The sequence below is a fragment of the Rana temporaria genome, chromosome 5, assembly GCF_905171775.1.
Source record: "Rana temporaria chromosome 5, aRanTem1.1, whole genome shotgun sequence".
Classification (NCBI taxonomy): domain Eukaryota; kingdom Metazoa; phylum Chordata; class Amphibia; order Anura; family Ranidae; genus Rana; species Rana temporaria.
In genome coordinates this window covers 116,659,008-116,684,863 of record NC_053493.1, presented here as the reverse complement: position 1 = coordinate 116,684,863, position 25,856 = coordinate 116,659,008, and the positions used below count along the sequence as shown (strand labels likewise).

Genomic DNA, 25,856 nt, shown 5'->3' with positions numbered 1-25,856 from the left:
GCCCATTGCCTTTGCATCCCTTTTTAATTATGCCCGAGTGAAGCTCACCTCCAAATTGGTTTGTTTTAATAATTCAATTTATTGTAGCAGTGAAAGCAATAATTCCAAAAACTAAAAATATTGGGGAAGAGAAAACATTGGAACAGTTAATTGTAGTAAGAAGTATTGTATAAAAATAAACAGTGAAGTAAAAAATAGTATAATAGTAACAGAAAGTAGTAGTAGTAAAAAAAAAAGAGTGAAAACTAATTTAAAAAGAGCTTGCTAGGAAAAAGAAAATAGTTTGAAACACAAGAAAAATAAATGCTACTTATTCTTTATTAGTACCGGTCAGGGCCATCTTTAATATGGTTTGGGCCCTGGGCAAACATTTTTTTTGGGCCCCCCTCCAGCTTATTTTGGGCCTGGCTGGTTCACATGTATGTGTTTTGGCGGCCCTCATTTGTGCAGGCACAGCAGCCCATTGATTTGAATGGGCTGCCATGCCTTTGTTTTCTTTCAGAAAAAAAGGTGCATTCAGCATTTTAAAAATATAGTTGCCTTGAAATCCATTCTGATTTTGCACCATGCTACTTACCTGCAGTTCTTGCACACACAAACGCACTGTGTTTTTAAAAAGCGTGACCTAAACGTCTAATGCAACAAGTTTGACAGTGCGGGAACTGCAGATAAGTCACAGCAGAATGGACAGACAGTGTTGTATTTCATTGCTTGATGCATGCAGGTTTTTTTTTGCAGGAAATGCAGGCATGGCGGCCCATTCAAATGAATGGGCTGCTGTGCCTGTGCAAATGTGGGCCGCCAAAACACATACATGTGAACCAGCTAGGCCCAAAATAAGCCCATCAAGCAGTTAAATATAGACAGTAATGCCATGTGCTGTAAATTATGTTGTGTCCTCTGAGGCCTCACTCAGCCTGGACTGCAGGTCTGGTCAGTGTTTTAAAAAGTTCCTCTATTTTACACATGGCATGGCATGGCATGGGGATAGGGAGCCAGGGAAGGAGAAAGAAGACCTTACCTTGTCCTGGCAAGCTCAGCTTCAGCCTCTGATCTAAATAATTCTCCACAGTCCACACACACTGCTAGCCGCTGCCCAGTTTCACTTGACAAAGCGGGAACCAGGCAGCACTCCTCTCCATTCCGCACTCTCACTCCTCCCCTGCTCCTCCAAAGTACACTGGTCACTAAACACTGCACGCATAGCAAGGGGCGGGCCATAGCGTCAGTGGAATTCAAGGCCCCACCCACCCATGGCCAGGGCCGCTACTCGATCTAAAAAGAAAGCAGCACTGGCACTGGCTGCACACCGCTGATTATTTTCAGCGCCGATTTGCGGGCAGCACGCGGGCATAACGGCCGCTGTGCTTTGGGCCCCTAACAGTGACAGGGCCCTGGGCAGCTGCCCCATTTGCCCTGCGGTAAAGACGACTATGGTACCGGTCCTGTATATTGCACAGTGTGCCCGTAATTTTGAAGAATTTATTGAAAACATATAGAAAAGTGAAACTTCAATATATTTTTACTGAACTATTTCAAAAACATTGGTGCCATCATTAGCAACATATAGATGTTTGCTTTCATTTTTTAACCTTTGATTTTTCCCATCAACATTAAAGTAGACAATTAGTATGAAAATCAGATCCTTCATTGTATAGCCTATTTTGATTTGCAGGGTGTACGTGGAATTTCTGGAGAAAAAGGCATCTCAGGAGAAATTGGACTTCAAGGCATACAGGTATATTTTTGTAACCAAGCTTATTTCATCGCAATGAATTCTATGAAGTCTGGCCAACTTTCCATTTACTGTATATAATTAATGAAATACATTTATGCATTAGTAACATTCGATTACCTTGACATGCAAATTACTACAATTTTGATGACAAATACACTGTAGATGATATGATTCATATATATATATATATATATATAAATGCCTTCAGAAATGTAATGTATACATTTTTACCATTGCGGGAGCCTGCCTGACTTCCATCTGGTGTATGCATATATCTTATAAATATTAAGTAATAATCAAAAGATGACTATAACAATTTTTTTTCTACCTGTGTTTTTTTTTTTTTTTTAGGTACCGTACATCATTTCATATATTACATGCATTAAATTGTACTGTATGAAAGTCAGAAATAAATATATGATGTCACATTAAATGTATATTTTATGTTAGACATTTAGCAAAGTTTACACAGCTGTGATCTGTAACTTTATTTTTTTATATATCTCATCTTAGCTCTGACTTCTTATTTTTAGGGCCCCAAAGGTTTGCCTGGTCCACCAGGAACACAAGGACAACAAGGATTACCAGGACCTCAGGTATGTTAATTCATATTTTAAACCTAAGTATTAAACAGAGCTTGATAATAGTTAAAAAATGTGACTAGCATTAACACATCAATTGTTGTCTTTCTAAGCCCCCCAATAATGTTGTTTATTACCTGTGGATCTATTATCTTTCACCTTACTTAATAGGGTGACAAAGCTGCTCTAACTGCAGTGAAATTGCAAAGCAGTATTGTCACTTTGTGGATAGGGTACTCTAATGCTGCGTACACACGATAGGTTAGTCTGATGAAAACGGTCTGATGGACCGTTTTCATCAGACCAAACCGATCGTGTGTGGGCCCCATCGGTTATTTATCCATAGGTTAAAAAAATAGGAACTTGTTTTAAAATTATCTGATGGATAAAAAAACTATAGAAAAAAAACGATCGTCTGTAGGTATGTCCATCGGTTAAAAATCAACGCATGCTCAGAATCAAGTCGACGCATGCTTGGAAGCATTGAACTTCATTTTTTCAGCACGTCGTTGTGTTTTACGTCACCGCGTTCTGACACAATCGTTTTTTTAACTGATGGTGTGTAGGCACGACTGATCATCAGTCAGCTTCATTGGATATAAACAAAGAAACAAAGCCGCGCCACAGACTCTAAACAATATGCAGTATTAATCTTTAGAGGGTATGGTGTAATGAAGTCCATATACATGTATCTTTCAGCATGGATCACTCTCAGATAGATAACCAGTCTATTGGAAAGTATGGCATAAACAGTTAGGTGATCAGCATAGGTCTCCTATTGAATAGATCTCTGCAGATGAAGTCCTAAGATTCCACCCCACCAAAGTGACAGGTAAAACAGTTATAAGTGGGCCCTTCACCGGAATAAGAGGCCGCTTACCAGAGGGCAAGCAAATTGTGCATTCGGCTATAGCCCAGCCGCGGCCTTTGATTCACAGAAACCCAGGGGAGGAAAGAGATAACAGCAGGCACTCGATGGTAACAAACTCCAGTTCATCCGGTAAGGACATAGAAAAGAAGGTGCACCATAGCGTGACTCCGTTTAAATATGTAACATTTATTAAAACATGAGATGTACTCACAAGCATGGAGATAAAAACAGCGTTTAAACAAACAAATGCCGGCCGGTATACAAGGAGCCCTCCTCCTTTGCGTGGTGACGTCACTGCGCTGGCCGGCATTTGTTTGTTTAAACGCTGTTTTTATCTCCATGCTTGTGAGTACATCTCATGTTTTAATAAATGCTACGTATTTAAATGGAGTCACGCTATGGTGCACCTTCTTTTCTATGTCCTTACCGGATGAACTGGAGTTTGTTACCATCGAGTGCCTGCTGTTATCTCTTTCCTCCCCTGGGTTTCTGTGAATCAAAGGCCGCGGCCATTCCTTTTTGTACGAAAGTAAAAAAATAAATAAATGGAACAGTGTTATGAAGGTGAATAAAAATAAATAAATAAATACCATGAATCAATGTCTAATTAAGCATATACTAACATAAAACAACTGTGAACATAATACAAAAATGAATAAATAAAATAAAATTGCAACACTCTACAGTGTCACTGTGGTCTCTCAATGACATCTTATATACTCACTAATCGTAGTCCCAATCATTGATAAATGAATCTTCACTGTGCATGTTCTTGCTTATATTATAATCGCTGTGCTACAAACGTGTCAGTGAAGCAGGCCCCTTAACGTAATGACTCGCCATACCTCTTGTGACCCTAAAGTATTATATCAGGTCAAGTCACGCTTTTTAATATATCCTTTTGATTTACGTATTATGAGCTGAAAAATCCAGTGTGCTCTCTGTGTTTAGCTTTGTTTAAGCACATAGAGTGCTAGTTGACTCAGGGATCAATTTTCTATGCAAAGTTTTTGAAAAGCTGGCATCTGGAATTTGCATTAATCTTTCTCTTGACTATTGTGTGTGCAAGAACAAAAGGTATACCCTTTTTTTAAAAGGTACGCTGCAGTCTAGCTTGAAAATTAAGCCCTGAGTGGTATTAAAGGAGAACATGTGTGCTTCAGTGTTTCATTCAGGCATAGCTCTAGTGAACCATTTAACCCCAGTATCTTTTGTCAGTACTAAGAAGTTTCTCACAGCCACCTATTGAATAAGAATCATTCTTGAATGTTTGAATGGGATTCATGATACAAGAAGCAGATATGGTCTATTACAGTGCAGTATAAAGAAAGTAAACTTTCGGGGTCCATTCACACCACACGTGTCAGTGTGCATTGGTGCCATTGGCTGTAAATGGCGTCCCAAAGCACCTATGTTGCGGCACATCACAACATGCAGTAAAGGAACTTACACTAAGGTAAATATTTTACACTTAGCTCAGATTATGTTTCTGCTGGAAAGAATTAATTTACACACTGATTTCACTTGTTGCATGGAATTGTTGTTAAATCACTATAATCAGTCTGTTTATTATCCTGGCATGTCCTTGTTTTTTAGGGTACACCGGGCACTGTGGGTGCTCCAGGGGGTCCCGGCAGTCAAGGACCTAGGGGTCGAAAGGTAGGTTGTTTCTATGGGGGATTTTTAATGTGCTACAACCAATAGTCGACAAAGATATGATAACAATATGTATTAGTCCATTGAAGAAATGTAAAAAAAATATTCTAAACACGTGTACAATTTAGCCAAATTTTACCATACAGTCAACAGAACCAGGGACGGTGGTGGGATCAACACGTTTCACCCAGACTGGGTTTCTTCAGGATTCACTTGAAGTTTAAATAATATGTTAACAAAGAGAGAGTTTTTTTGATGGTGATAATATTTAGCTAAAAAGGGAGCCCGCATCAAGGGCCACTAGACCAGGGTAGGGTGACGAGAGAGGATCATGGTTAAAGCCTTGGATGGAATACCATCAGTCAGCAACATAGGTCATAAACTGTTTCAGTCCTATGTATAGCCATGGAAGCAACATGACATGCTGCAAGGACGGCCCGAAAGGCAGCAATTTCTGGGAAATTCAGGGATTCTTGGTTTGCTCTTGTTCACCATCAGTGCAGACCACTACTATTAGTCTATTTGAAGCCATTTATTTGACAGTTCCTCAAGATAGTTGGTTTTTATTAATAGCCTGAACCATGTTTTAGCTTTTAGAAAATCTCAAAGTCCACTGACATAAATATATATTAACTGCTAATGCCTTTAAATATAGGGAGAACAAGGTGACATTGGAGAAAAAGGTGACATGGGGATTTCAGGACGTCGAGGTTTGCCAGTGAGTTTTATTCTATGATGTTGCCATTTTTTATTTTGTGGAATCTTGGTATGTGCAGTTTTTTTACAGTATGTTTATTTGCAAACCTAAAAAAATAATTATCCATATTTTATTGCACTGACACAAAATCTTTGATAGATGAACCCTCAATGGATGTTATAGTTAACTACAACATGCTAATCTTTCCAAATAAACATAATTCCCTGTTAATTCATTTTAAATAAATTTGTATCTACATTCACACTCATCGATTCCCCAATAATTTAGAGGTATGTTTTTAAAGCAGCGAATGTTACTTTCATCAAACATTCATTGCAGATGTACTGTATCTTCCTGGTGCATAGGTTTAAAATGTTGAGAATCTTAAAAAAAAAATGGTGTAAGTATTCACTTCAATTATCCAAGGCAACTGATTGCGTATTTAAAGAAATCAGGAGTTTTGTTTTCACATGATTTTATTATTGGTGTGAATTATCACACATTTATTTTAAAACTCTAGTAAATTAGCCTGTTTGTGTGAATTATATTTTATCTCACCTGTCAAATCTTTACATTTATTAAAGTAGCAAAAATATTAAACAGCATACCATATGTTTTAGTCTTTTGTAGTTAAACTTACCTTTCTTTTACTTCCCCGACATTTATTTTAATGTCTAAATCCAAATCTATAATTTAATCTAAAAAATGTTTTGACAATCTTTAAACCTATAGAGAACATGTTTATTAACCAGCCCCCTATAGCCTTCAGTCCATCCATTGTCTCCAATCACAGGGCTTCTGTATTTCTTAATCCACTATTGTTGCTGTCAAACAATGGACTTAACATCTGAGCCAATGCTCCTTTATCTGTTGTATCACCTCCATGGACTTCCCCCCAGCTGCCTCTCCCCCTTTTGCTGCCCAGATCAGGGCTGAAGCAGGCCAATGCTCAAGGGGAAGGAAAGAAATACTTCTGAGAATGTTTCCTTCTTAGGCATAATTACTTTATAACTAGTCCAATGTCCTGTTACCTATCACTCATCACATGTGAGTGAGCTACTATTTTGTTCTGTTAAGACCTCTGGGCCAGATTCAGAGAAGAGATACGACGGTGTATCTCCTGATACACCGTCGTATCTCTTGTCGTATCTATGCGGCTGATTCATAGAATCAGTTCCGCATAGATAGCCCTAAGATCCGACAGGTGTAATTGACTTACACCATCGGATCTTAGGATGCAATACTTCGGCCGCCGCTGGGGGGATTTTGCGTCGTATTCCAGCGTCGGGTATGCAAATGAGGATTTACGGCGATCCACAAAGGTTTTCACGTTCGTTACGTCGTCGCAAAGTTAAGCCTCCTTTAACATGGATTAACTTTAGTCGAGCCATGTTAAAGTATGGCCGTCGTTCCCGGGTCGAATTTCAAATTTTTTCTTTGGGCGTAAGACGTCTGGGAATACGAATAGACGCTACACACGTCGCCGTTCTAAAAAATGATGTCACTTCGCGCAAAGCACGGCGGGAATTTTAAAACGGAGCATGCGCAGTACGTCCAGCGCGGGAGCGCGCCTAATTTAAATGGTGCCCGCCCCATTTGAATTGGGCGGGCTTGCGCCGAGCGGAATTACATTACACCGCCGCAAGTTTACAGGTAAGAGCTTTGTGGAACGTAAAGACGATACGTTACGCCGCCGCGATTCTTTCTGAATCTGGCCCTCTGTCTGTAATCAAGGAGAGACTCAGTTATCTACTCCCTGAAATTATGTTCCCATTCTTTTTTGGAAAACTCAAAAAAGTATATTATAAAAAAAAAAATCCTTTAGAGAACATTGTTAATGGTTAACATTTTTTGTTGTAAAATACGTTTTTTTTTTATAAAGTTTTAAAATGTATAATATTACAACAAACAGTGTAAAACAAAGATACAAGAGATAAGAAGAGATCATAAGCTATATAATAAAAATGTAAATTAAAAACAGAAAAAAAATCATGAAAAGCAATGGTCACTTAGGTCATTAATGCATTTTGTCAAAAGCAGAGTAGTGAAATATTACTTGAGAGAGTTACACTTATGATACAATAAGAGGCTCATGCTATAGTTATGCTTATTTAGTAATATTCATTTTCATGTGTATTAATAATAATCTCCTTAGAAAATGAAAATACCAAATTTTTGTCAGCTCTGAGAAGGATTGTGCATATTATGCCTCCGTCTTGTAAATAATTTAGGGCAAGATAATAAAGATGATGATAATTTTAAAAATTGTTTTTTTGCCTTCCCTACGAAAATGAGAAAACATCTAATGCAACATATCTCAATTATAAAACCTATTGCAAAACACATGTTTGTTTAGCCCCTAACCACCTATAACTAATCAAACTGTAGATGCCTTTTGATATTATATAATAGCATTACAGCCTTCACTGTGCAAAGCCGCACATTTACCATTCAGCAACACTAAAGCTGGCTATACACTAGTCAAATTTTTTTGAAAAATGTAAATATTATATATTTATTCAGGCAATAATGTTCATTTCAAAATTGAATGTCAAAAGCAAATGAAATTTTGAAGTACTTTTGAACAACATTCATCAAATCTCTGAAGATGGACTGTATGGATAGAATGTACTGATGAGATTTTTTTGTACGAACACTCGTATGAAAATCTATCAGTGTATGGTGAACTTTACAGTATCCAGTCAGGCTGTTGCAGAGTGGCTGCTTGAGCCAGCTACCTGTGGTCTACATCAAGTCCCACTGGCATTGTCATCATAGTAAGCATGTTCTCCCACAGAAAACTCTTGCTGAATAACATCTATACACATTAAAGTGAAAATAAAGGTACATCTTTTTTTGTTGCATATTTTGGATTAGAGTAAACAGGAAGTGAGAGAGTAACTAAGAAGTTAGTAAATACCACATGCAAACCTTTTGTATAGTGAAAGATGTTTTAGGGACTGTAGACAACGTGGAGATTTGGTGGTCTTGCCCATTGCTAACCGTATTTTGGTCTAGGATTTTCAGACTGTATACCTTATTTCACTTACCCATCCACAAGGACCCAAAGCAGTCCTGTCCAGGGTTTATTTTCCTACCAAATTGCAGCTAAGCATCCCATAGCCAAGACTGTTATATAAAAGTGCAGCGCTATAATACATATATATTTAATGGGAATAAAAAACAATACAATTTTAAGTGTTCATATAGTGAAACAAAATTCAATCCTAACATTACAGCATATAGAATGAGGTGGTGTGGAATAGGGAATGTACAGCATGGCATATAAAGTGAGGCAACATGGCTTAGGAAATGTACAGCATGGTATAAGGTGGTGTGAAATAGGAATCTTACAGCATGTCATATGGAATGGGGTGGTATGGAATAGAGAATGTACAGATGGCATACAAAATGACAAAATGAAGCGGTGTGGAATCTGAGACATACAGTATGGCATGTGGAATGAGGCAGCATAAAATAAAAAATATACAGCATAGCATATGGAATAAGATGGCATGGAATAGGCAATGTATACCCTGGTTCATGGAATGAAGTGGTATGGAATTAGGAACATACAGCATGGCATGTAGATTGTACTAGCAGAGATATTGTTGTACCTTAAAAGAATGATCCCTTTTCCATTCAACCCTCCATCAGTGTGTACCCACATTACCGATTGCAGTAAAACCAAAGTCGATCAGTCCCCAGTTTCAGGGAGGAGAAGGGGTGTTTGCTCCTTTGGTTAAGCTGTGATCCTTTCAGACCTTCTGTCAGTTTGGACTCACAATGACTCACAGCTCAGCCAATCACTGCTGTCAATTGCAAACAAAGAGATGGGGCAGAAGAACTACTCACTGGGCTCTGCACTTTACGATGTCATCAGTCAGAGTTAAGCAAAGGAACTGAGTAGTGCAAGATCTCCTCTGCCCAACTCTTTGTTTACATATTACAGCAGTCATCAGCTGAACTCCAGGTCTGCACTGATGGTAATCTGAAAGGACCACAGCTTAACCAATAGGACAAACACTGTGACTGTTTCTAAATGATGCCATGCCCAGCCCCCAGCTAGGACCAGTGCTTGTCAGAGATACCTGGTACTTGTGCCAAAGGTGCCGATACCAAGTGCTGGCACATACTGGGTAGAAAAAAGCCCTTACTAGGATCACCAATACAAAATCTGAATTTTTCAATATATTATTGACTTAATCTGTTTGTGTTTAAAATGTCTCTTTGTGACAAATAGGGTGTAGATGGCATTGACGGATATGGTGCTCCTGGTAAAAAAGCAGAGAAGGTGAGTTAATTTTAATATATTAAACATCTTCAAGCAACCAGCTTTATTTTGATAATGCTTTTTTTCTTGGCTGCATTGTTATTCTCTTGCATAACTGTAATGGTAGAAGATTTATAGTGTGTAAGCAAACACTAACATTTCATCCTCTCTGTTCTCTTACTGTAGTGTGAAACCCCTGAGATTTAGCATTCACATCCAAAAAAAGCTCAGCGAGACATTCAATTCTAGTGATAGACATGCATTTTGACACATTTGTTGATTCACAAATGTGCACTATACGCCAACACAGATACTTCGGTTTTCCACCATAAAGAAATGTCTTGCTGGTCAGTTTTTTAAACTATGATTTAAAACATTATGTAGGCATTGCCCTGAATAATGGTTAAAGTGAACCAGAATTCAAAAAGGGAAGATGTGTTGTCTTATAGGGAACAATTAGAAATGACTCTAAAGAAATTCACCCTTTGTTTAAAATGTATAATTAAAATTACACTGTGAGTGTGCCTAGGTACACCTATGCCTTGAGAATCACAGCTGTATATCTACAGTGTGAGGTCATCTGATGCATTGCTGCCTCTGACTGCTAGTCTCACGAGATTTGGAGAGAGATTTGGTGATGTCACTACTGTGCTGCTCACTATTTCCATTGTAGTAGAACTGTACATAATAACCTGCAGTGCAAAGATCTCCCAGCTTCTGCTTCATTTATTCTGTGAACTTGTGTTTCATTTTCCTCTGCTGTTTTTAAAATCTTACCCCACCAGTCAGCAGAAGGGCAGCTCTGGCAACAGGGAGCCAAAAGGGAATACTGCCGGATAGTCCTTTGTCCTATGCTTGCCATTTTCGGGCAGAGCTTACATAGTTAAGGTCATCATTTTAAAAGAATGAGCTATTAAATGTGTGAATGTTTTATACCTTATTATCACTAACCCAAACTATCCTTTTGTAGGGTCACCTGGGATTTCCTGGCTACCCTGGACCCCAGGTATTAAAGACACTCCATTTTACGGCTTGTTATTTTGAACGCTTATTTATTTTCAATATGTAAATATGTATATGATCTATTTATAATGTATTGCAGTATAATGTAATTTTAGAGGTAGCTAGGCTTGGTTGTAGAATAAACAAGACATTAAAAGAACTATACCATAACTTTTCTTATGCATACAAATGTGCTAGATTTACAATAGTAAAACAGATATTTTGTCCAGAAAAAGGCATAATGATTAAATGACATGCATTTTGCACCAAGGACATATTTCTTGCTGCCATCGCTGGTTGTGTGTGTGTTGGCATTAGCTTTCTTTGACATGGATCCCTGATGCCGGGCATGCACACACGCAACAGATGGTATTTAAACTCCTACTATTATTGTTGTAATATTGTAATATTGTAATAACAAGTAGTGTTGAGCGGAATACGCCATATTCGATTTCGCGATATATCACGAATATATAGCCGAATATTCGTGAAATATTCGCTAAAATCGAATATTCGTGATATTTTATAAAAAAAATAAATTGTGCGAAATTTCGCTAATGCGAATGCGAAATTGATTGCGAAATTTTGACAACTGTGGTAGGAGAACTCTGATTGGCTCTGATGCAAAAGAAGGGCGGAGAAAGTATTCGCGAATATTCGGAAATCGAATATTGGTGATATTTTATCAAAATTTCGCTAATGCGAATGCGAAATTGATTGCGAGATTTTGACAACTCTGATTGGCTCTGATGCAAAAGAAGGGCGGAGAAAGTATTCGCGAATATTCGGAAATCGAATATTGGTGATATTTTATCGAAATTTCGCTAATGCGAATGCAAAATTGATTGCGAGATTTTGACAACTCTGATTGGCTCTGATGCAAAAGAAGGGCGGAGAAAGTATTCGCGAATATTCGGAAATCGAATATTGGTGATATTTTATCGAAATTTCGCTAATGCGAATGCGAAATTGATTGCGAGATTTTGACAACTGTGGTAGGAGAACTCTGATTGGCTCTGATGCAAAAGAAGGGCGGAGAAAGTATTCGCGAATATTCGGAAATCGAATATTCGCGATTGCGAATATTCGGCAACATAAAAGGATCGCCTCAGCTTGGCTACTCGGCCCAGGGTCTCTAATCATACCAGCAATGCTTTTAGACGTCGATAGGATGTGATCTGTTTTAAAAATAAATTTGAAAAAATATGAATATTCGGAATCGCGAATATTGGCCGCGAAATTCGAGTTATTCGCGAATATTAGAATATGCCATATTCGTAACGAATATTCGAAATGCGAATATTCGTGAGCAACACTAATAACAAGTCATACCCATGATGTTAGCTGTTAGAGTAAGTTTGCCCAATTAATTTGCTCAATTAACTTTGTCAACAGATCTCTGAGTTTAGAATTTTAGTACAAGTCAAAAAAAGTTACTTGCAGCTTGAAGACTGCATGAAATCCCTGGTGATCATGATGACTTCAACATTTGGTTCCTTAGTGGTTTCTATCACATTTCTGCCTCTCACTAGAATCTAAGGTGCATCTTCTTGAATAGCTGATTCAGCCCTTTGCAACCTCCAGTAAGGTTGGATATAAATCGAGGAGTATATCTTTGACTTCCGCAGCACTAACACGATCCCAAGAATCAGTTCCATGTCGGTCTCCCCAAACAACTAATGGATGAGTTAGCCAGGGTCAAAATCCATAATACCCTGAAAGAGCTTACCAAGCTGGCCACTCAGATTGATTATAGACTCAGGAAACGTAAGTTGGAGAAAAAAGGGTCCTGACATTCTACCTGGACTCCCGATGACTGGTCTCCTGCAACAGCTGCAGCTGTGGTATTTTCACCTTTGCCAGCATCTCTAGATGCACTAGAGCCCATGCAATTGTACTCTCTGCCTCTGAACTGGGTCTCCCTGTTGCTTTTTTGCAACTGCCCTGTTATCCTGTCCCCCAGTCAGTCTATCTATCTTCTCTCAGCTTCATCAGCTCACATTGATATGCTTGTGTTTATCTACCAAGGTTACTTTGCAGTATAAGCAAGGAAACCGAGACCTCTGCAGTGTATAAATGTGCTTTTACTGAACAAAAATGCTGTACATACAAAACTATTACAATATTGGGAATACAAATCAAGACTAACAGATATACTAAGCAAGATGCATAGCAAACAAGCAGAAACTATGGGCTGTAACAGTAGAAATATGCTTAAAAGTTACTTAACTCTGGTTACTGTGTGTTCGTGATCTCCGTTGACAACTAGGACTTAGGCCTCGTACACACGACCGTTTTCCTCGACAGAATCCATCAAGAAACTTGGTGGCAGAGCTTTTTTGCAGAGGAAAACGGTCGTGTGTATGTTTTTCGTCGAGAAATCTGTCGTGAAACTCGACGAGAAAAAAAGAGAACAAGTTCTCTTTTTCCTCGTCGGGAGCCTCAATTTCCTCGTCGTGTTTCTCGTCGGGCTGGTTTACGCTGAGAAACACGTTTGTGTGTATGCTTAGAAACCTGCGCATGCTCAGAATAAAATATGAGATGGGAGCGTGCCTTCGGTAAAATTAGGGTTTGTAATGGAGATAGAACATTCGTCATGCTGTAACAGACTGAAAAGCGCGAATAGTCTCTCACCAAACTTTTACTTAACACGCAGTAACATGAGATTAGCAAAAGCAGCCCCAAGGGTTGGGCCAGTGCAATCAAACGTCCCCTTTATAGTGCCATTGGACGTGTTGTAGGTCACCGCGTTTGAGAGCGACGAGATTTTGTCTTGACAGTGTGTACGCAAAGAAAGCTTGTCAGGATTCTCGACAAGCCTAACAAGGAACTCGTCAAGGAAAACGATGTTTCATTTACGACGAGTTCCTCGGTCTTGTGTACGAGGCCTCAGGCTTCTTAAGCTGTTTTTTTTGGAGATCATCTATCTTCTTCTTCAATGGATTTTGGCTGGTTACAAACTGTCCTTGGTGTTTAACCACTTAAAGTGATACTAAAGGTTTAAAAAAAAATAACAAACATGTCATACTTACCTCCACTGTTCAGTTCGTTTTGCACAGAGTGGCCCCGAATGCCGTCTTCTGGGGTCCTCTGGCGGCTCTCGCGGCTCCTCCTTGCATCAGATAACCCTGCTAGAAGAAGTGCTCTCCTGGGGGGTTACCTTGCTGACGCGCTCCCGTGTCCAGCATTTGGCGTCCATAGCCGCCGAATGCAGGACTCTGCCCTGCCCCCCGGTGCCAACGTCATTGGATTTGATTGACAGCAGCGGGATCCAATGGCTGCGCTGCTATCAATCTATCGAATCAAGAGCCGAGAACCCCAGGCAGAGAGACGGCGCATCCTCGCCGTGGAACATTTACAACTCCTTTAAGGACCGGGCGATTTTTTTGCGATACGGCAGTGCATGGCTTTAACTGACAAGTGTGCGGTCGTACGACACTATAACCAAACAAAATTGATGTCCTTTTTGCCCCGCAAATAGAGCTTTATTTTGTTGGTATTTGATCACCTCTGCGTTTTTTTTTTCCCGCTATAAACAAAATCCCTTACTTTTACTGCTACCTTTCTATTATTGCATCAGTGATTCTGTATAACTTTGTTAAAGGGGAGTTCCAGCCATTTGTATGTTTATTAAAAGTCAGCAGCAACAAAAAGTGTAGCTCCTGGCTTTTAATAAACAGGCACTTACCTGCTCCAGCGACACGCCGGCCGGGGCTCCGCTCCTCTCCCCCCCTCCCCGGCGTCTTCATCTTCAGTGTGGGCACCCGGCCGTGACAGCTTTCGGCTTCACGGCCGGGCACCCACTGCGCATGCGCGAGCGCGAGCGGCGTGGCACTGCGCATGCGCGAGCGGCGCGGCCCGGCACCGTGTAATTGGCCAGGAGATCGCCTAGGACCTGTGACGTGTCCTAGGCGATCGCCTACAGCAGCCACTTCCTGAAGGCGATTAAGCTTAGTCGCCTACAGGAAGGAGGAAGTGGGACAGGAAGTGCCACTCGTGCTGAAGCCCCCACTCCCCCCCAAAAAAATTTACATGCCAAATGTGGCATGTAAGGGGGAGAGGAGTGGGTTAAGTGGAAGTTCCAAATTTGGGTGGAACTCCTCTTTAATGCCTATTTAGAATGATATGTACCTTGTTTATGCACCTGCCAAATTCTAATAAACACTTTTCTGTAAAAAAATAAATAAATAAAAAGGTCAGGGTACGCTATGGTCTGCTTCACCTTTCTTCCTGGAGCCCAGCCAAAATACAGAATTCTGAGGGCAGATTTACATAACGTTTCATCTCTCTTTAAATCGTATATATATTCTGTAATCTTCTTTTAGATTTCTATGCTAGGGTTTCAATTTCTAAATAAGAGCTTTGCTTCTGTGAGCACTGCGTTTATTTTTACAGCTATTATTTTTAGTCCTCAAATCACCATTATGATCAGAGCTCTAACAGAATAACCCATTATAGGAACAGACAAGTTAATACATATTTATATTTTAAGTAGGGAGAATCTGGGACCCCCCTATTTGTGGGTTTGTGTCACATCTGGGTTCAAAATAAAATAAATAGGTTCTGGATTCTCCCTACATTTAACTATAAATATGTACTATTTTGTCTATTGCAATAATGGGTTATACTGTTAGAGCTCTGATAAAATTATTGGTGATATTACGAAAAATAATAGCTATAATAACCGTCCCAACCAACCCCTGTAGTATGGTATTGATACGCTGTATTGTAGACCTTCCCACATTTGGGGATTTACTTTCATTTTCATAGTTGTTGATCCACTTACCAAGATTTGTTCCAGTGAAGAAAACTTATGCAGCAGCATTGGCAAAGGTCTTTATTAAATAACTAATTAGACTTCATGGAGTTAGTTTCTGATGACATTGTTTCTGACAGAGGTATTTAGTTCACCTTGAGAATTCTTGGAAGAACTCTGTAGGAAATTTCAGATGTATATTTCTTTATCATCAGGGTGCTATCCTCCTACCAATGATCAAACTGGGATGACAAACCCATTACTGGAGCAATAGTTCAGATGCTTCTCTTGCTATCATATCTCCTCTCAAGCGTTGTTTTTCCAGTGAGAATTTTTTTTTTTATGCTTGCAGTCGTAATTGTGGTCCTTCAGTCCCCTTATTAGTTTTGTTGCCCTTCTTTGTACTCTCTACAGTTTCACCACATCCCTTCTGAGAACGTGTAACCAGAACTGGACAGAGTACTCCAGATGTGGTCTAACCACTCCAGATCTGATATAACCAGAGTTTTTTTTAGGATTATCCACTGTTCAAATTCAAAGCATGCACAATAGACAGACAGACTAAATAATCTGTCCGCACCTTCACCTCAACCAGAATGTTTTCGATCTCTCTGTCTGGCTCTAGTACAAATCAAAATGTTCTATTAATAATGGGCCTGTTAGTGTTTTGTTACTGTTGCCCACCTATCAGTTGGACTGCTTTTGGATGTCCCAGTTATCCCCAAATACCCGAATCCTGTGCCCTTTAATGAAAAAAGATAGAAAATAGGATTTTTGTACTTACCGTAAAATCCATTTCTTGGAGTTCATTAGGGGACACAGGTTCCACCCTTCTGTGTTTATGATCTTCTCCTAATACTGTTTTTCTACAAAACATAAACACGCTGGTCCATGTTTTTTCTATTTGTCAGTGTTCACTTCTTCCTGTAGGCAGCAATATAACCCAATTGCCTCAGAATAACTGCATCTTGTGTCCCTTAAAGTACAGTAAGTACAGTACAAAACTGTTTTTTTATGATTCATTTGAAAATAAATGTTTCATTTAGTTAAAGCAATTTTTGGCAAAAGTCGGGTAAAACCCATTGAACTCTTACTAACAATATATTCTTTCTTAAAAGGGAAACGATGGTGATCCTGGCAGTCCTGGAGATCAAGGTCATAAAGGAGGCAGGGGTAGAAGGGTGAGAATTCTGTTTTTTAAAGAATATATTTGTCTGCTGCAACAACAAACATATATGCAATTCTTTTTTTAGATAATATTAACCTCGTCAAAATGTTTTTGTTTTTTTAATGTGTGTAACTTGTGATAGATGGCACTTTGCAATTAAAACTACCAAAACACATATTTTTTACATTACTGTGACGTTCACAAAAAAAAAAGAACTGAGTTTTTTTAGAATGGGAAATTACTGAAAAGTATATTGGTGAATGCAAACTGCAAACAAACTGTTAAGCTACCATTAAAAAAATAGTGCGCTAATTTTAAAAAGTAACAAGTCTAACCCTAGGGAAACCGGAGAAACTGAATAAAGGCCAAGGGGTCATATTTATTAAGCAGTGAATGTGACAGTCAGCAAGTTTTCACTGCAGGTGAATTTTACTGGTGCATTAACTTATGCCGCGTACACACAGTCGGTATTTCCGATGGGATAAAATCCTTCGGAATTTCGATGAAGTTGACTTCCATCAGTTTTGCATACACACTGTCAGACTAAATTCCGACCGTCCAAAACGCGGTGACGTAAAACACTACGACGAGCCGAGAAAAATTAAGTTCAATGTTTCCGAGCATGTGTCGACTTGATTCTGAGCATGCGTGGGTTTTTTCTCTATTGGAGTTGCACACAGACGATAGGAATTTCGGATGGAAACATGTTCTATTTCTAAACACTGATGGAAAAAAGTCTGATGGGGCCCATACACGATCGGAATTTCCGATGAAAAAAGTCCATCTGACTTTTTTCATCGGAAATTTAGATCGTGCGTACGCAGCATTAGAGTAGATATGTAACCATGAGTAAATGTTTGGTAAATGTTACATGAGGAGTACCTGAAAGTAAGATCTAGTGAAAATACCACTTATTCCAAACAAAGGACCTTCTCAGTCCAATTGTGCTTTGCTCAGATTTCTCTACCAATCTCGCCTTGCATAGGGCATCCAGAACTAGTTGGCTTTTTATAGATGACTTTCCCAGTTTCCGTCAAAGGTGACATTTTCATCTAAGTTGGGGCTTGAAAACTCCTTGTAGCCTTATGGGGTCTCAAGACTTTGTCTAAGGCTCTCTGAACATTGGCCAGGACCCTGTGCAACCCTAATTACATTCTAGTATTGTGCAAAAAAACACTCCAGCACATCAAATGCAATTTTTGGAGAGTGCAATTTGCCAGTAATGTTAAATGTGGTGATGTTCCAGGATAACACCCAAAAGTGGAACTTACGCTTATCCAAACCCCCACCCCCCCTCCGGTGCCACATTTGTCACCTTTCGGGGGGAGTAGGTACCTGTTTTTTTACAGGTACCCTGTGCCCATATCTGGGAGACCGGGCCGCGGTGAATTACATCAGCAACTTGGCCCCCTCCTCCTCCCTCCCCTTCTGTCGGGCCAGTGAGAGAGCACAGCGTGCTTCGAACATGCGCAGTAGGGACCTGGCCGTGAATCCAAAAGGGTACTCTGCCAGGTTCCCTTACCCGCAATGGCGGCGGCAATACCAGAGCAGCCGACGTAAACATCGACTGTGGTGCTGACATTGCTGGACTCCAGGACAGGTAAGTGTCCTAATGTTAAAAGTGAGCCCAAATTTAGTTAGAATTAAACATGAATATCAGCACAAGGAACATAACTTGCACTTAGTATGATATGTCCCTTATGTTGATTCTTCTTTTAGAAGAAACTTTCCTCCATTTTATATACCCCCCCTCCCCCCCAACACACACACTGTGATAATGTTCTGGTACAGCAGGGGTTAATATAACTAAAGGGCTGTCAGGAGCTCTCATCAAAAGAGCTTGACTCTGTCCGTTCTTTGCTGCCAGATTTGCCATTTATAAAATGTACCACAGCTTCTATAAATGATACAGAAAATACATATATATATATATATATATATATATATATATATATATATATATATATATATATATATATATATATATATATATATATATATATATATATATATATCAAATCTATTACATTTCCCCATTCACATAGCAAAACTCTGTCCTAAAAAATGGTTAAAGGTTTAGGTACTTGGTTTCTCTATTTATATGTTAATGAGAACTGGACTAAGCCAGCTCCCAACCCAGTTATTGGGAAAAATCATGCTGAGCTAGCTGAGAAATGCTTACAGTCAGTCATGACACCTTCTCCTCAAAAACATCTAAAAGGTAAGAAATATATATATTTGGGGGGGGGGGGGGGGTTATGCTATTTGAATAGGAACACTATATACTATACCAAATATAACGCAGGGTTTTCTCAAATGTTACTACAAAAGTTGAAATACAGTGTAAACTGCATTCACACCTGTGTGATAAGACGGATGACATTTGTTGCTTGATTTTTCGGGTTTGTTGTGCTACAGCAGAGGGCAGTCCATTCACTTGTCATATGTGCAACAAATGTGCCAAAGTAGCTTTTGTACCTTTTTTTTACAGCATTTGTTAAATGCATATTTTGGCATAGTTCTCATGAATTTTGTCGCTTATCAAAATGCTTGACTACGACCTGCATTTGGGGTTCAATTAATAATTCATGGTACTGCAAATGTGGTGAGCATTTTAGAGTGTTTTTTTTGCATATTTCCAGAATGCCAAGGTGTGAATGGGGGTCTGTATAAATATTAAGATTTGTATATACATTTTTATTTTACATTTCAGGGCAATTCTGGTCGGCCAGGAGAAGGAGGTGGTCCAGGGGAGAGGGGACCTCCTGGGCCCATGGTAAGGACAATGTTTAATGCAAATCATTATTATCCTATCATTTACATTTTGCTAATCACATCTTTTTTCTTATTTTTCACAGGGTTCCAAAGGGTCACCAGGAACAGGGTCCTTCACAGTGAGCAACCTATATCTGTTTATCTGTATTGCATATTAGTTATTTGATGTTTCTTAAGAGCGACTTTTAAATATGTATAACTTCTTAAATTTCCTCAGCTTTGTCTTTGAGGTGAAATAAATTTGATTAGTAAAAATACAGGTTAAATGGATTTCTAGTTTAAGTAAGAAGTAAGAAGTGGACTCTTGACTCTGTCAATGAATTATTACAAAAGGGACTTCAGTGGCCATATCCTTCTAATATTAAACAATGGAACTTTATAATTGCAGCTGTTTATATGGAATTTCAGGACTGTGTCTATCCTTTCTTTTTTATCCTTTTTTTATGCACTTTTTAGTGCATTTATCAAAAAAAGAAGCAAGATGCACATTTGCAGGGTGATTGTAAAACGCACTGCAAGGTGCACATTTTCTGTACGGTTTGCCATTGCAATCAGAAATGCGAAGATGTAAACATGGCCTTATGAAAGCAGTGTAAATACTACCAACACTTTATAGTAATTATTCTTATATTACAATTAAACCAGATTTACTAAGGGCCCACTATAGGCAGAACCTTTAATGCAGGATAAAAACACTGGGCCAGATTCTCAAAGAGTTACGCCGGCGTATCAGCAGATACGCCGACGTAACTCCGAATCTAAGCCCGTCGTATGTTTAAATGTATTCTCAAACTGAGATACACTTAAACATGCCTAAGATACGACGGCCTGCGCAGTCGTATCTTAGGGTGCAATATTTACGCTGCAAATGAGTCGTTACGCGGATTCACGAACGTACGCTTGCCCGTCGCAGTAAATTTACGCAGTTTCCGTAAGAGATACGCGGCGTAAAGATAAACATGCCCCCTAGGTGGCGTATCCAATGTTAAGTACGGCCGTCGTTCCCGCGTCGAAATTTGAACATTTTACGTTGTTTGCGTAACTCGTCCGTGAATGGTCGCTGGATGCCATTTACGTTCACGTTGAAACCAATGACGTCCTTGTGACGTCATTTAGCGCAATGCACATCGGGAAATTTTAGGGATGGCGCATGCGCAGTACGTTCGGCGCGGGAACGCGCCTAATTTAAATGATCCACGCCCCCTACCTGGATCATTTGAATTAGGCGGGCTTGCGCCGGGGGATTTACGCTACGCCGCCGCAACTTTACAGGCAAGTGCTTTGTGAATCAAGCACTTTCCCGTAAAACTTGCGGCGGTGTAACGTAAATGTCATACGTTATGCCGCCGCAGATTTGCCCGATTCTACGTGAATCTGGCCCACTGTCAGTATTTTATCATGGTCTTTGACTTCATGGGTAAGATTCCATTTAGAGACAGGAAGTAATGAGATTTTTCCCCAATGGACACACTGGGGTAGATCCGCAAAGAAATTACGTAATTTCAGAATTCCTGCATCGTATCTTTGTTTTGAATCCTCAAAACAAGATATGACGGCATCTCGGCTAGATCCGACAGGCGTACGTCTTCGTACGCCTTCGGATCTAAGATGCAATTTTTCGGCGGCCGCTAGGTGGCGTTCCCGTCGAAATCCACGTTGAGTATGCAAATGAGCTATTTACGGCGATCCACGAACGTACGTCGGCCCGTCGCTTTTTTTTCCGTCGTTTGCATTCGGCTTTTTCCGGCGTATAGTTAAAGCTTCTATACTGAGGCGTACTCAATGTTAAGTATGGCCGTCCTTCCTGCGTACAATTTTGAATTTTTTACGTTGTTTGCTTAAGTCGTTCGCGAATAGGAATTTGCGTAGAATGACGTCACCGTCGTAAGCATTGGCGGGTTCCGGTTTAATTTCAAGCATACGTACTGGGATACCCTCTGGGACGGCGCATGTGCAGTTCCAAAAAAAACGTTGTTTACGCCGGTTCACGACGTATTAACATAAAACATGCCCCCATTAGATCCATTTGAATTCTGCGCCCTTACGCCGCGAGAGATACCCTACGTCGCCGTAACTTACGGCGCAAATTCGTTGAGGATTCAAACCAACTAAAAGTAAGTTACAGCGGCGTAGCGTATCTTAGATACGCTGCGCCCGGCGCAGATGTCTGTGGATCTGCCCCAAAGACTGCAACAACATGCATGGGTGCTCAACCTGTGGCCCTCCAGCTGTTGCAGAACTACAAGTCCCATGAGGCTTTGTAAGGCTGACAGTTATAAGCATGACTTCCAAATGCATAGGCACAATGGCACTTGTAGTTTCGTAACAGCTGGAGGGCCACAGGTTGAGCACCCATGGCGTTAGTTCCTTTGTCAGATTATTATTCTTGCCTTGCTATCCCATTGACATCCACTTCCTTTCATTTCTTGTCTTGCTGTCACAATACTGAAGTGAAATCTCCTCACCTAGGTCACAGACAGCAATAAAAACTGGACAGAGATATTTACTCTTCTCAAGTCTATCCAAAACTAAAATGGTTTATAGCTTGGCGTTGAACTTTAACAATCTGCCTTCAGCCAAAACAATTATGTATTTAATAAAACTCTTGGCAGTAGTATAAAAATAACAGTTTTGGTGGAGTTTCATTTATTCATATCATTTAATACATTTTAAAATGTAAACAAGTAAAAAAAAAAAAAAATCAGTGTATAGATAATTGCAGTGTGACTTGCTAAAATTTCTTTACCTTATGATAATTTTTACTGTTATTTTTTTTTTTTTAGCCCTGTGAGCTTGTAAATTTCACAAAAGAGAATTGCCGTGAGTAAATTCATCTTCTATTATTATATTTATAAATACGAAGAAATGGTATGCATCATTTTTAACTAACAATGCTTAATTTCTTTCTTTATAGCTTGCTTCTCAGGTAAAACTATCATTTTTATTAAATTGTCATTATGTTATGTCAGTTATGTGTTATTGAAAATAGAATTTAAAACTTCTCTTTTTTTATTGTAAGGTCCTTCTAAATGCCCAGTTTATCCAACTGAAGTAGTGTTTGCTCTTGATTCCTCTCAAGATGTTCCACCTGCAGCCTTTCAAAGAATGAAGGACATAACCATTTCTCTTGTAGAAAAATTGGAAATCAGTGTGAGCAATTGCCCCAGAGGGGCTCGCGTTTCAGTGGTCACTTACAGCAACACTGTTAAACATCTAATTCGTTTCTCTGATTTTAAGAAGAAAAATCTTCTTTTGGATGAAATTCGTAAGATTCTACCTGAAAAGACCACAGCTCAGAGAAACATTGGAGAAGCTATGAGATTTGTGGGTAGAAACATTTTTAAGCGTGTTAGACATGGGGTTCTCATAAGGAAAGTTCTTGTTGTCTTTGCTAATGGAAGATCACAAGATGCTGCTTCAATAAACACAGCTGTATTAGAACTTGGTGCTCTCAACATAGTCCCTGCAGTTATTTCCTTTCAAGATGCACCCAATGTCAAGACAGCCTTTGCGGTGAGTTACACATTTTTAAGTATTTATAAAGCTCTGGTATAATTTTATTATAAATGCATTTTATTAAGAAGATAATACAACTAATCATCGTACATTCCAATGGGTTGCCAATAATTTCATTTGTGGGAGTACTTTTTTTTAGAACTGAGAGACAAATATTGTTAGGAAGAAATTATAAAAAAAATATTATTTAACAACTGCTTAGCTAGGTTTGACATTAACCTCCCTGGCGGTATGATTCTGTCTGGAATTACGTACCAAAAGCGGTACAATTATTTTGCAAGGAAATTTGGTGTTTTATACTGTAGGCCTGCAATTCTTAGGAATAACTCATTTAAATCTGACCAAACAAGAGTCTTGTAGGCATCCCGGGTATGATTTTTTTTTAAAACAAAATTATAAATTATAATATAATAAATAATTATAAATAATTATAACAAATAATAATATAATTATAATAAAAAATTATTCAATAATGTAATCAACTCAAAATCACTGAAATTTGCTCAGTTGCAGAATTGTCGCTGTCATTACTTTAATTTTTTTATGACGTATTTCCCCACAAATCGCTATCGCACAATTCTGCAAGTGATTATAATTTATTATCGCTGTTTTCTAGCTGCTCTAAAACCATTTTTGACATAAAGGGACACTTTTGGACAATCTACAGTTTTCAGGCAGAAAGAACAGTTTTTATTTTATAAAAGAACATGTAGGGCACTGGGCAGACCACTAGGGACAAGGGGGGTGTGTATTTTTTACATACAGTACTGTAATATATAAGATTACAGTATACTGTATGTATTGTGTTTGTTTACTTTTTGAATTTGGCGGCGTTCTCCGCCCCCGTGCGTCGTAACGTCGCAGGGAACGGAGATCGGCGGCACACGGGGACACTGTGAATCGAGCGAGGTCCCGCTCGCTCACACAGTGGGGATGCATCACAGGATCCAGGGACAAGGTGAGTAACTTGTCTGTGGATGCTGCGAAGGTAAGCAGCGCCGATGCACACTCTGCACAGCTACCCCGAGCGTGACTCGGGGATACCGATCCCAGCATGAAAAAAACACCCTGAGTCACGCTCGGGGATACCGCCAGGCAGGTTAAGTCCTGGTTCACACCAATGCATTTTTAGTGCATTTTCAGTTTTGCAGAACCACACGATTAACATTTAACATGGTTTCCTCTGGGTCACATTCGCATCTGTGCATTGTATGTAAAGGGCCAGGGACTTTTTTCTAGTTTTTGGTTCCATAGACTTCAATTAATCAAAAACGTGTATTGAAAAATGCAAACTGCACCTGGAATATGCAAACTGCAACCTGCATAGGTGTGAACCAGGCCTTAGTTTCATTGTCATCAGTGAACAATTCCTCTTATGCCTTGTACACACGATCAGAATTTCCGATGGAAAAAGTCAGACGGAATTTTTTCATTGGATATTGTGACAGTGTGTGGTCCCCATCAAACTTATTTCCATCGGAATTTAGAAAGAGAACATGTTCTCTTTTTTTCCGATGGAAAAAAACCCCAGAATATCCGTTCACGAGTACAAGGCATTACACATCAGTGACCAATTTCTTTTATTGGAATCTAACATATTGAAACCTTTCTGTCCAGGTCTGACTTTTTTTATTCTGCCCAATAAATATCTTCTTTCCTTTAAGCTGACAACACATGCATTATATTTATCATTGTAATTTACTGACAGTTACCCATATTGTCTTTGTGACCTGCAGACAATTCCCTAAACAAGGTTGACTTTATTGTGACTTACTATAAGGCCCCATGCACACGAGACGCTGGTAAACACGTGTTCAGAGGCATTTGGACAGCTTTTTCAACTGCCCCTGAACACATTCAATGTTATCCTATGTGTCCATGCACACAGTCACGTTTTTCTGTGTTTTTCGGCAGTTGCGTTTATGCTCGTTTATGCTAGTTTTTTCAGAAGCAAATAAATGGGTTCAGACGCAAAAGTTTTCGCGTTTCAGACGCAATTCGCGGCAAAACGCGGTACCGGCGTTTTGCCGCGATTTCGTTTATAGGCGTTTTTAAAGGTGACCTATTTTTTTACATTAGAAATCTCAAAAATGATGGCAAATGATGAAAAACCATAAAAAAACATAAAGAAATGTAATTGCTTGCATTGCATTGTGGACAATCCACAACTTGTGGCAGGTGACATGGCCAGGTGACGTGGCCAGTGGACAATCCACAACTTATGGCAGGTGACATGGCCAGATGACGTGGGAAGTGGACAATCCACAACTTGAGGTAGGTGACGTGGCCAGGTGATGTGGCAGGTGACGTGGCCAGGTCCTGTGGCCAGTGGACAATCCACAACTTGTGGCAGGTGACATGGCCAGGTGACGTGGCAAGTGTACAATCCACAACTTGTAGTAGGTGACGTGGCCAGGTGATGTGGCAGATGACGTGGCCAGGTCACGTGGCCATTGGACAATCCACAACTTGTGGCAGGTGACGTGGCCAGGTCACGTGGCCATTGGACAATCAACAACTTGTGGCAGGTGACGTGGCCAAGGTCATGTGGCAAGTGGACAATCCACAACTTGTGGCAGGTGATGTGGCCAGGTGACATGGCCTGGTGATGTGGCAAGTGGACAATCCACAACTTGTGGCAGGTGACGTGGCAAGTGACGTGTCAGGTGATGTAGCAAGTGAACAATCCACAACTTGTGGCAGGTGACGTGCCAGGTAATGTGAACAGGTGATGTGGCAGGTGACGTGGCCAGGTGACATGGTCAGGTGACGTGGCAAGTGTACAGTCCGCAACTTGTGGCAGGTGACATGGCAAGTGGACAA

The 25,856-nt window shown here is 39.7% G+C and overlaps 1 protein-coding gene across 2 annotated transcripts in view; it reads left to right on the top strand.

The window, feature by feature from the left end:
* The window catches only part of LOC120940283 (collagen alpha-6(VI) chain-like), a 195,157-nt gene that overhangs the window by 92,661 nt on the left and 76,640 nt on the right, over positions 1-25,856 (top strand). For both annotated transcript variants that reach the window (XM_040353050.1, XM_040353049.1), the window contains exons 23-34: positions 1,676-1,738; positions 2,272-2,334; positions 4,787-4,849; positions 5,502-5,564; positions 9,787-9,837; positions 10,787-10,822; positions 16,693-16,755; positions 19,456-19,518; positions 19,601-19,636; positions 22,301-22,337; positions 22,432-22,443; positions 22,537-23,030. In XM_040353050.1, the coding sequence (XP_040208984.1) occupies positions 1,676-1,738; positions 2,272-2,334; positions 4,787-4,849; positions 5,502-5,564; positions 9,787-9,837; positions 10,787-10,822; positions 16,693-16,755; positions 19,456-19,518; positions 19,601-19,636; positions 22,301-22,337; positions 22,432-22,443; positions 22,537-23,030 (1,044 nt within the window). The remainder of the gene's footprint in view (positions 1-1,675; positions 1,739-2,271; positions 2,335-4,786; positions 4,850-5,501; positions 5,565-9,786; positions 9,838-10,786; positions 10,823-16,692; positions 16,756-19,455; positions 19,519-19,600; positions 19,637-22,300; positions 22,338-22,431; positions 22,444-22,536; positions 23,031-25,856) is intronic.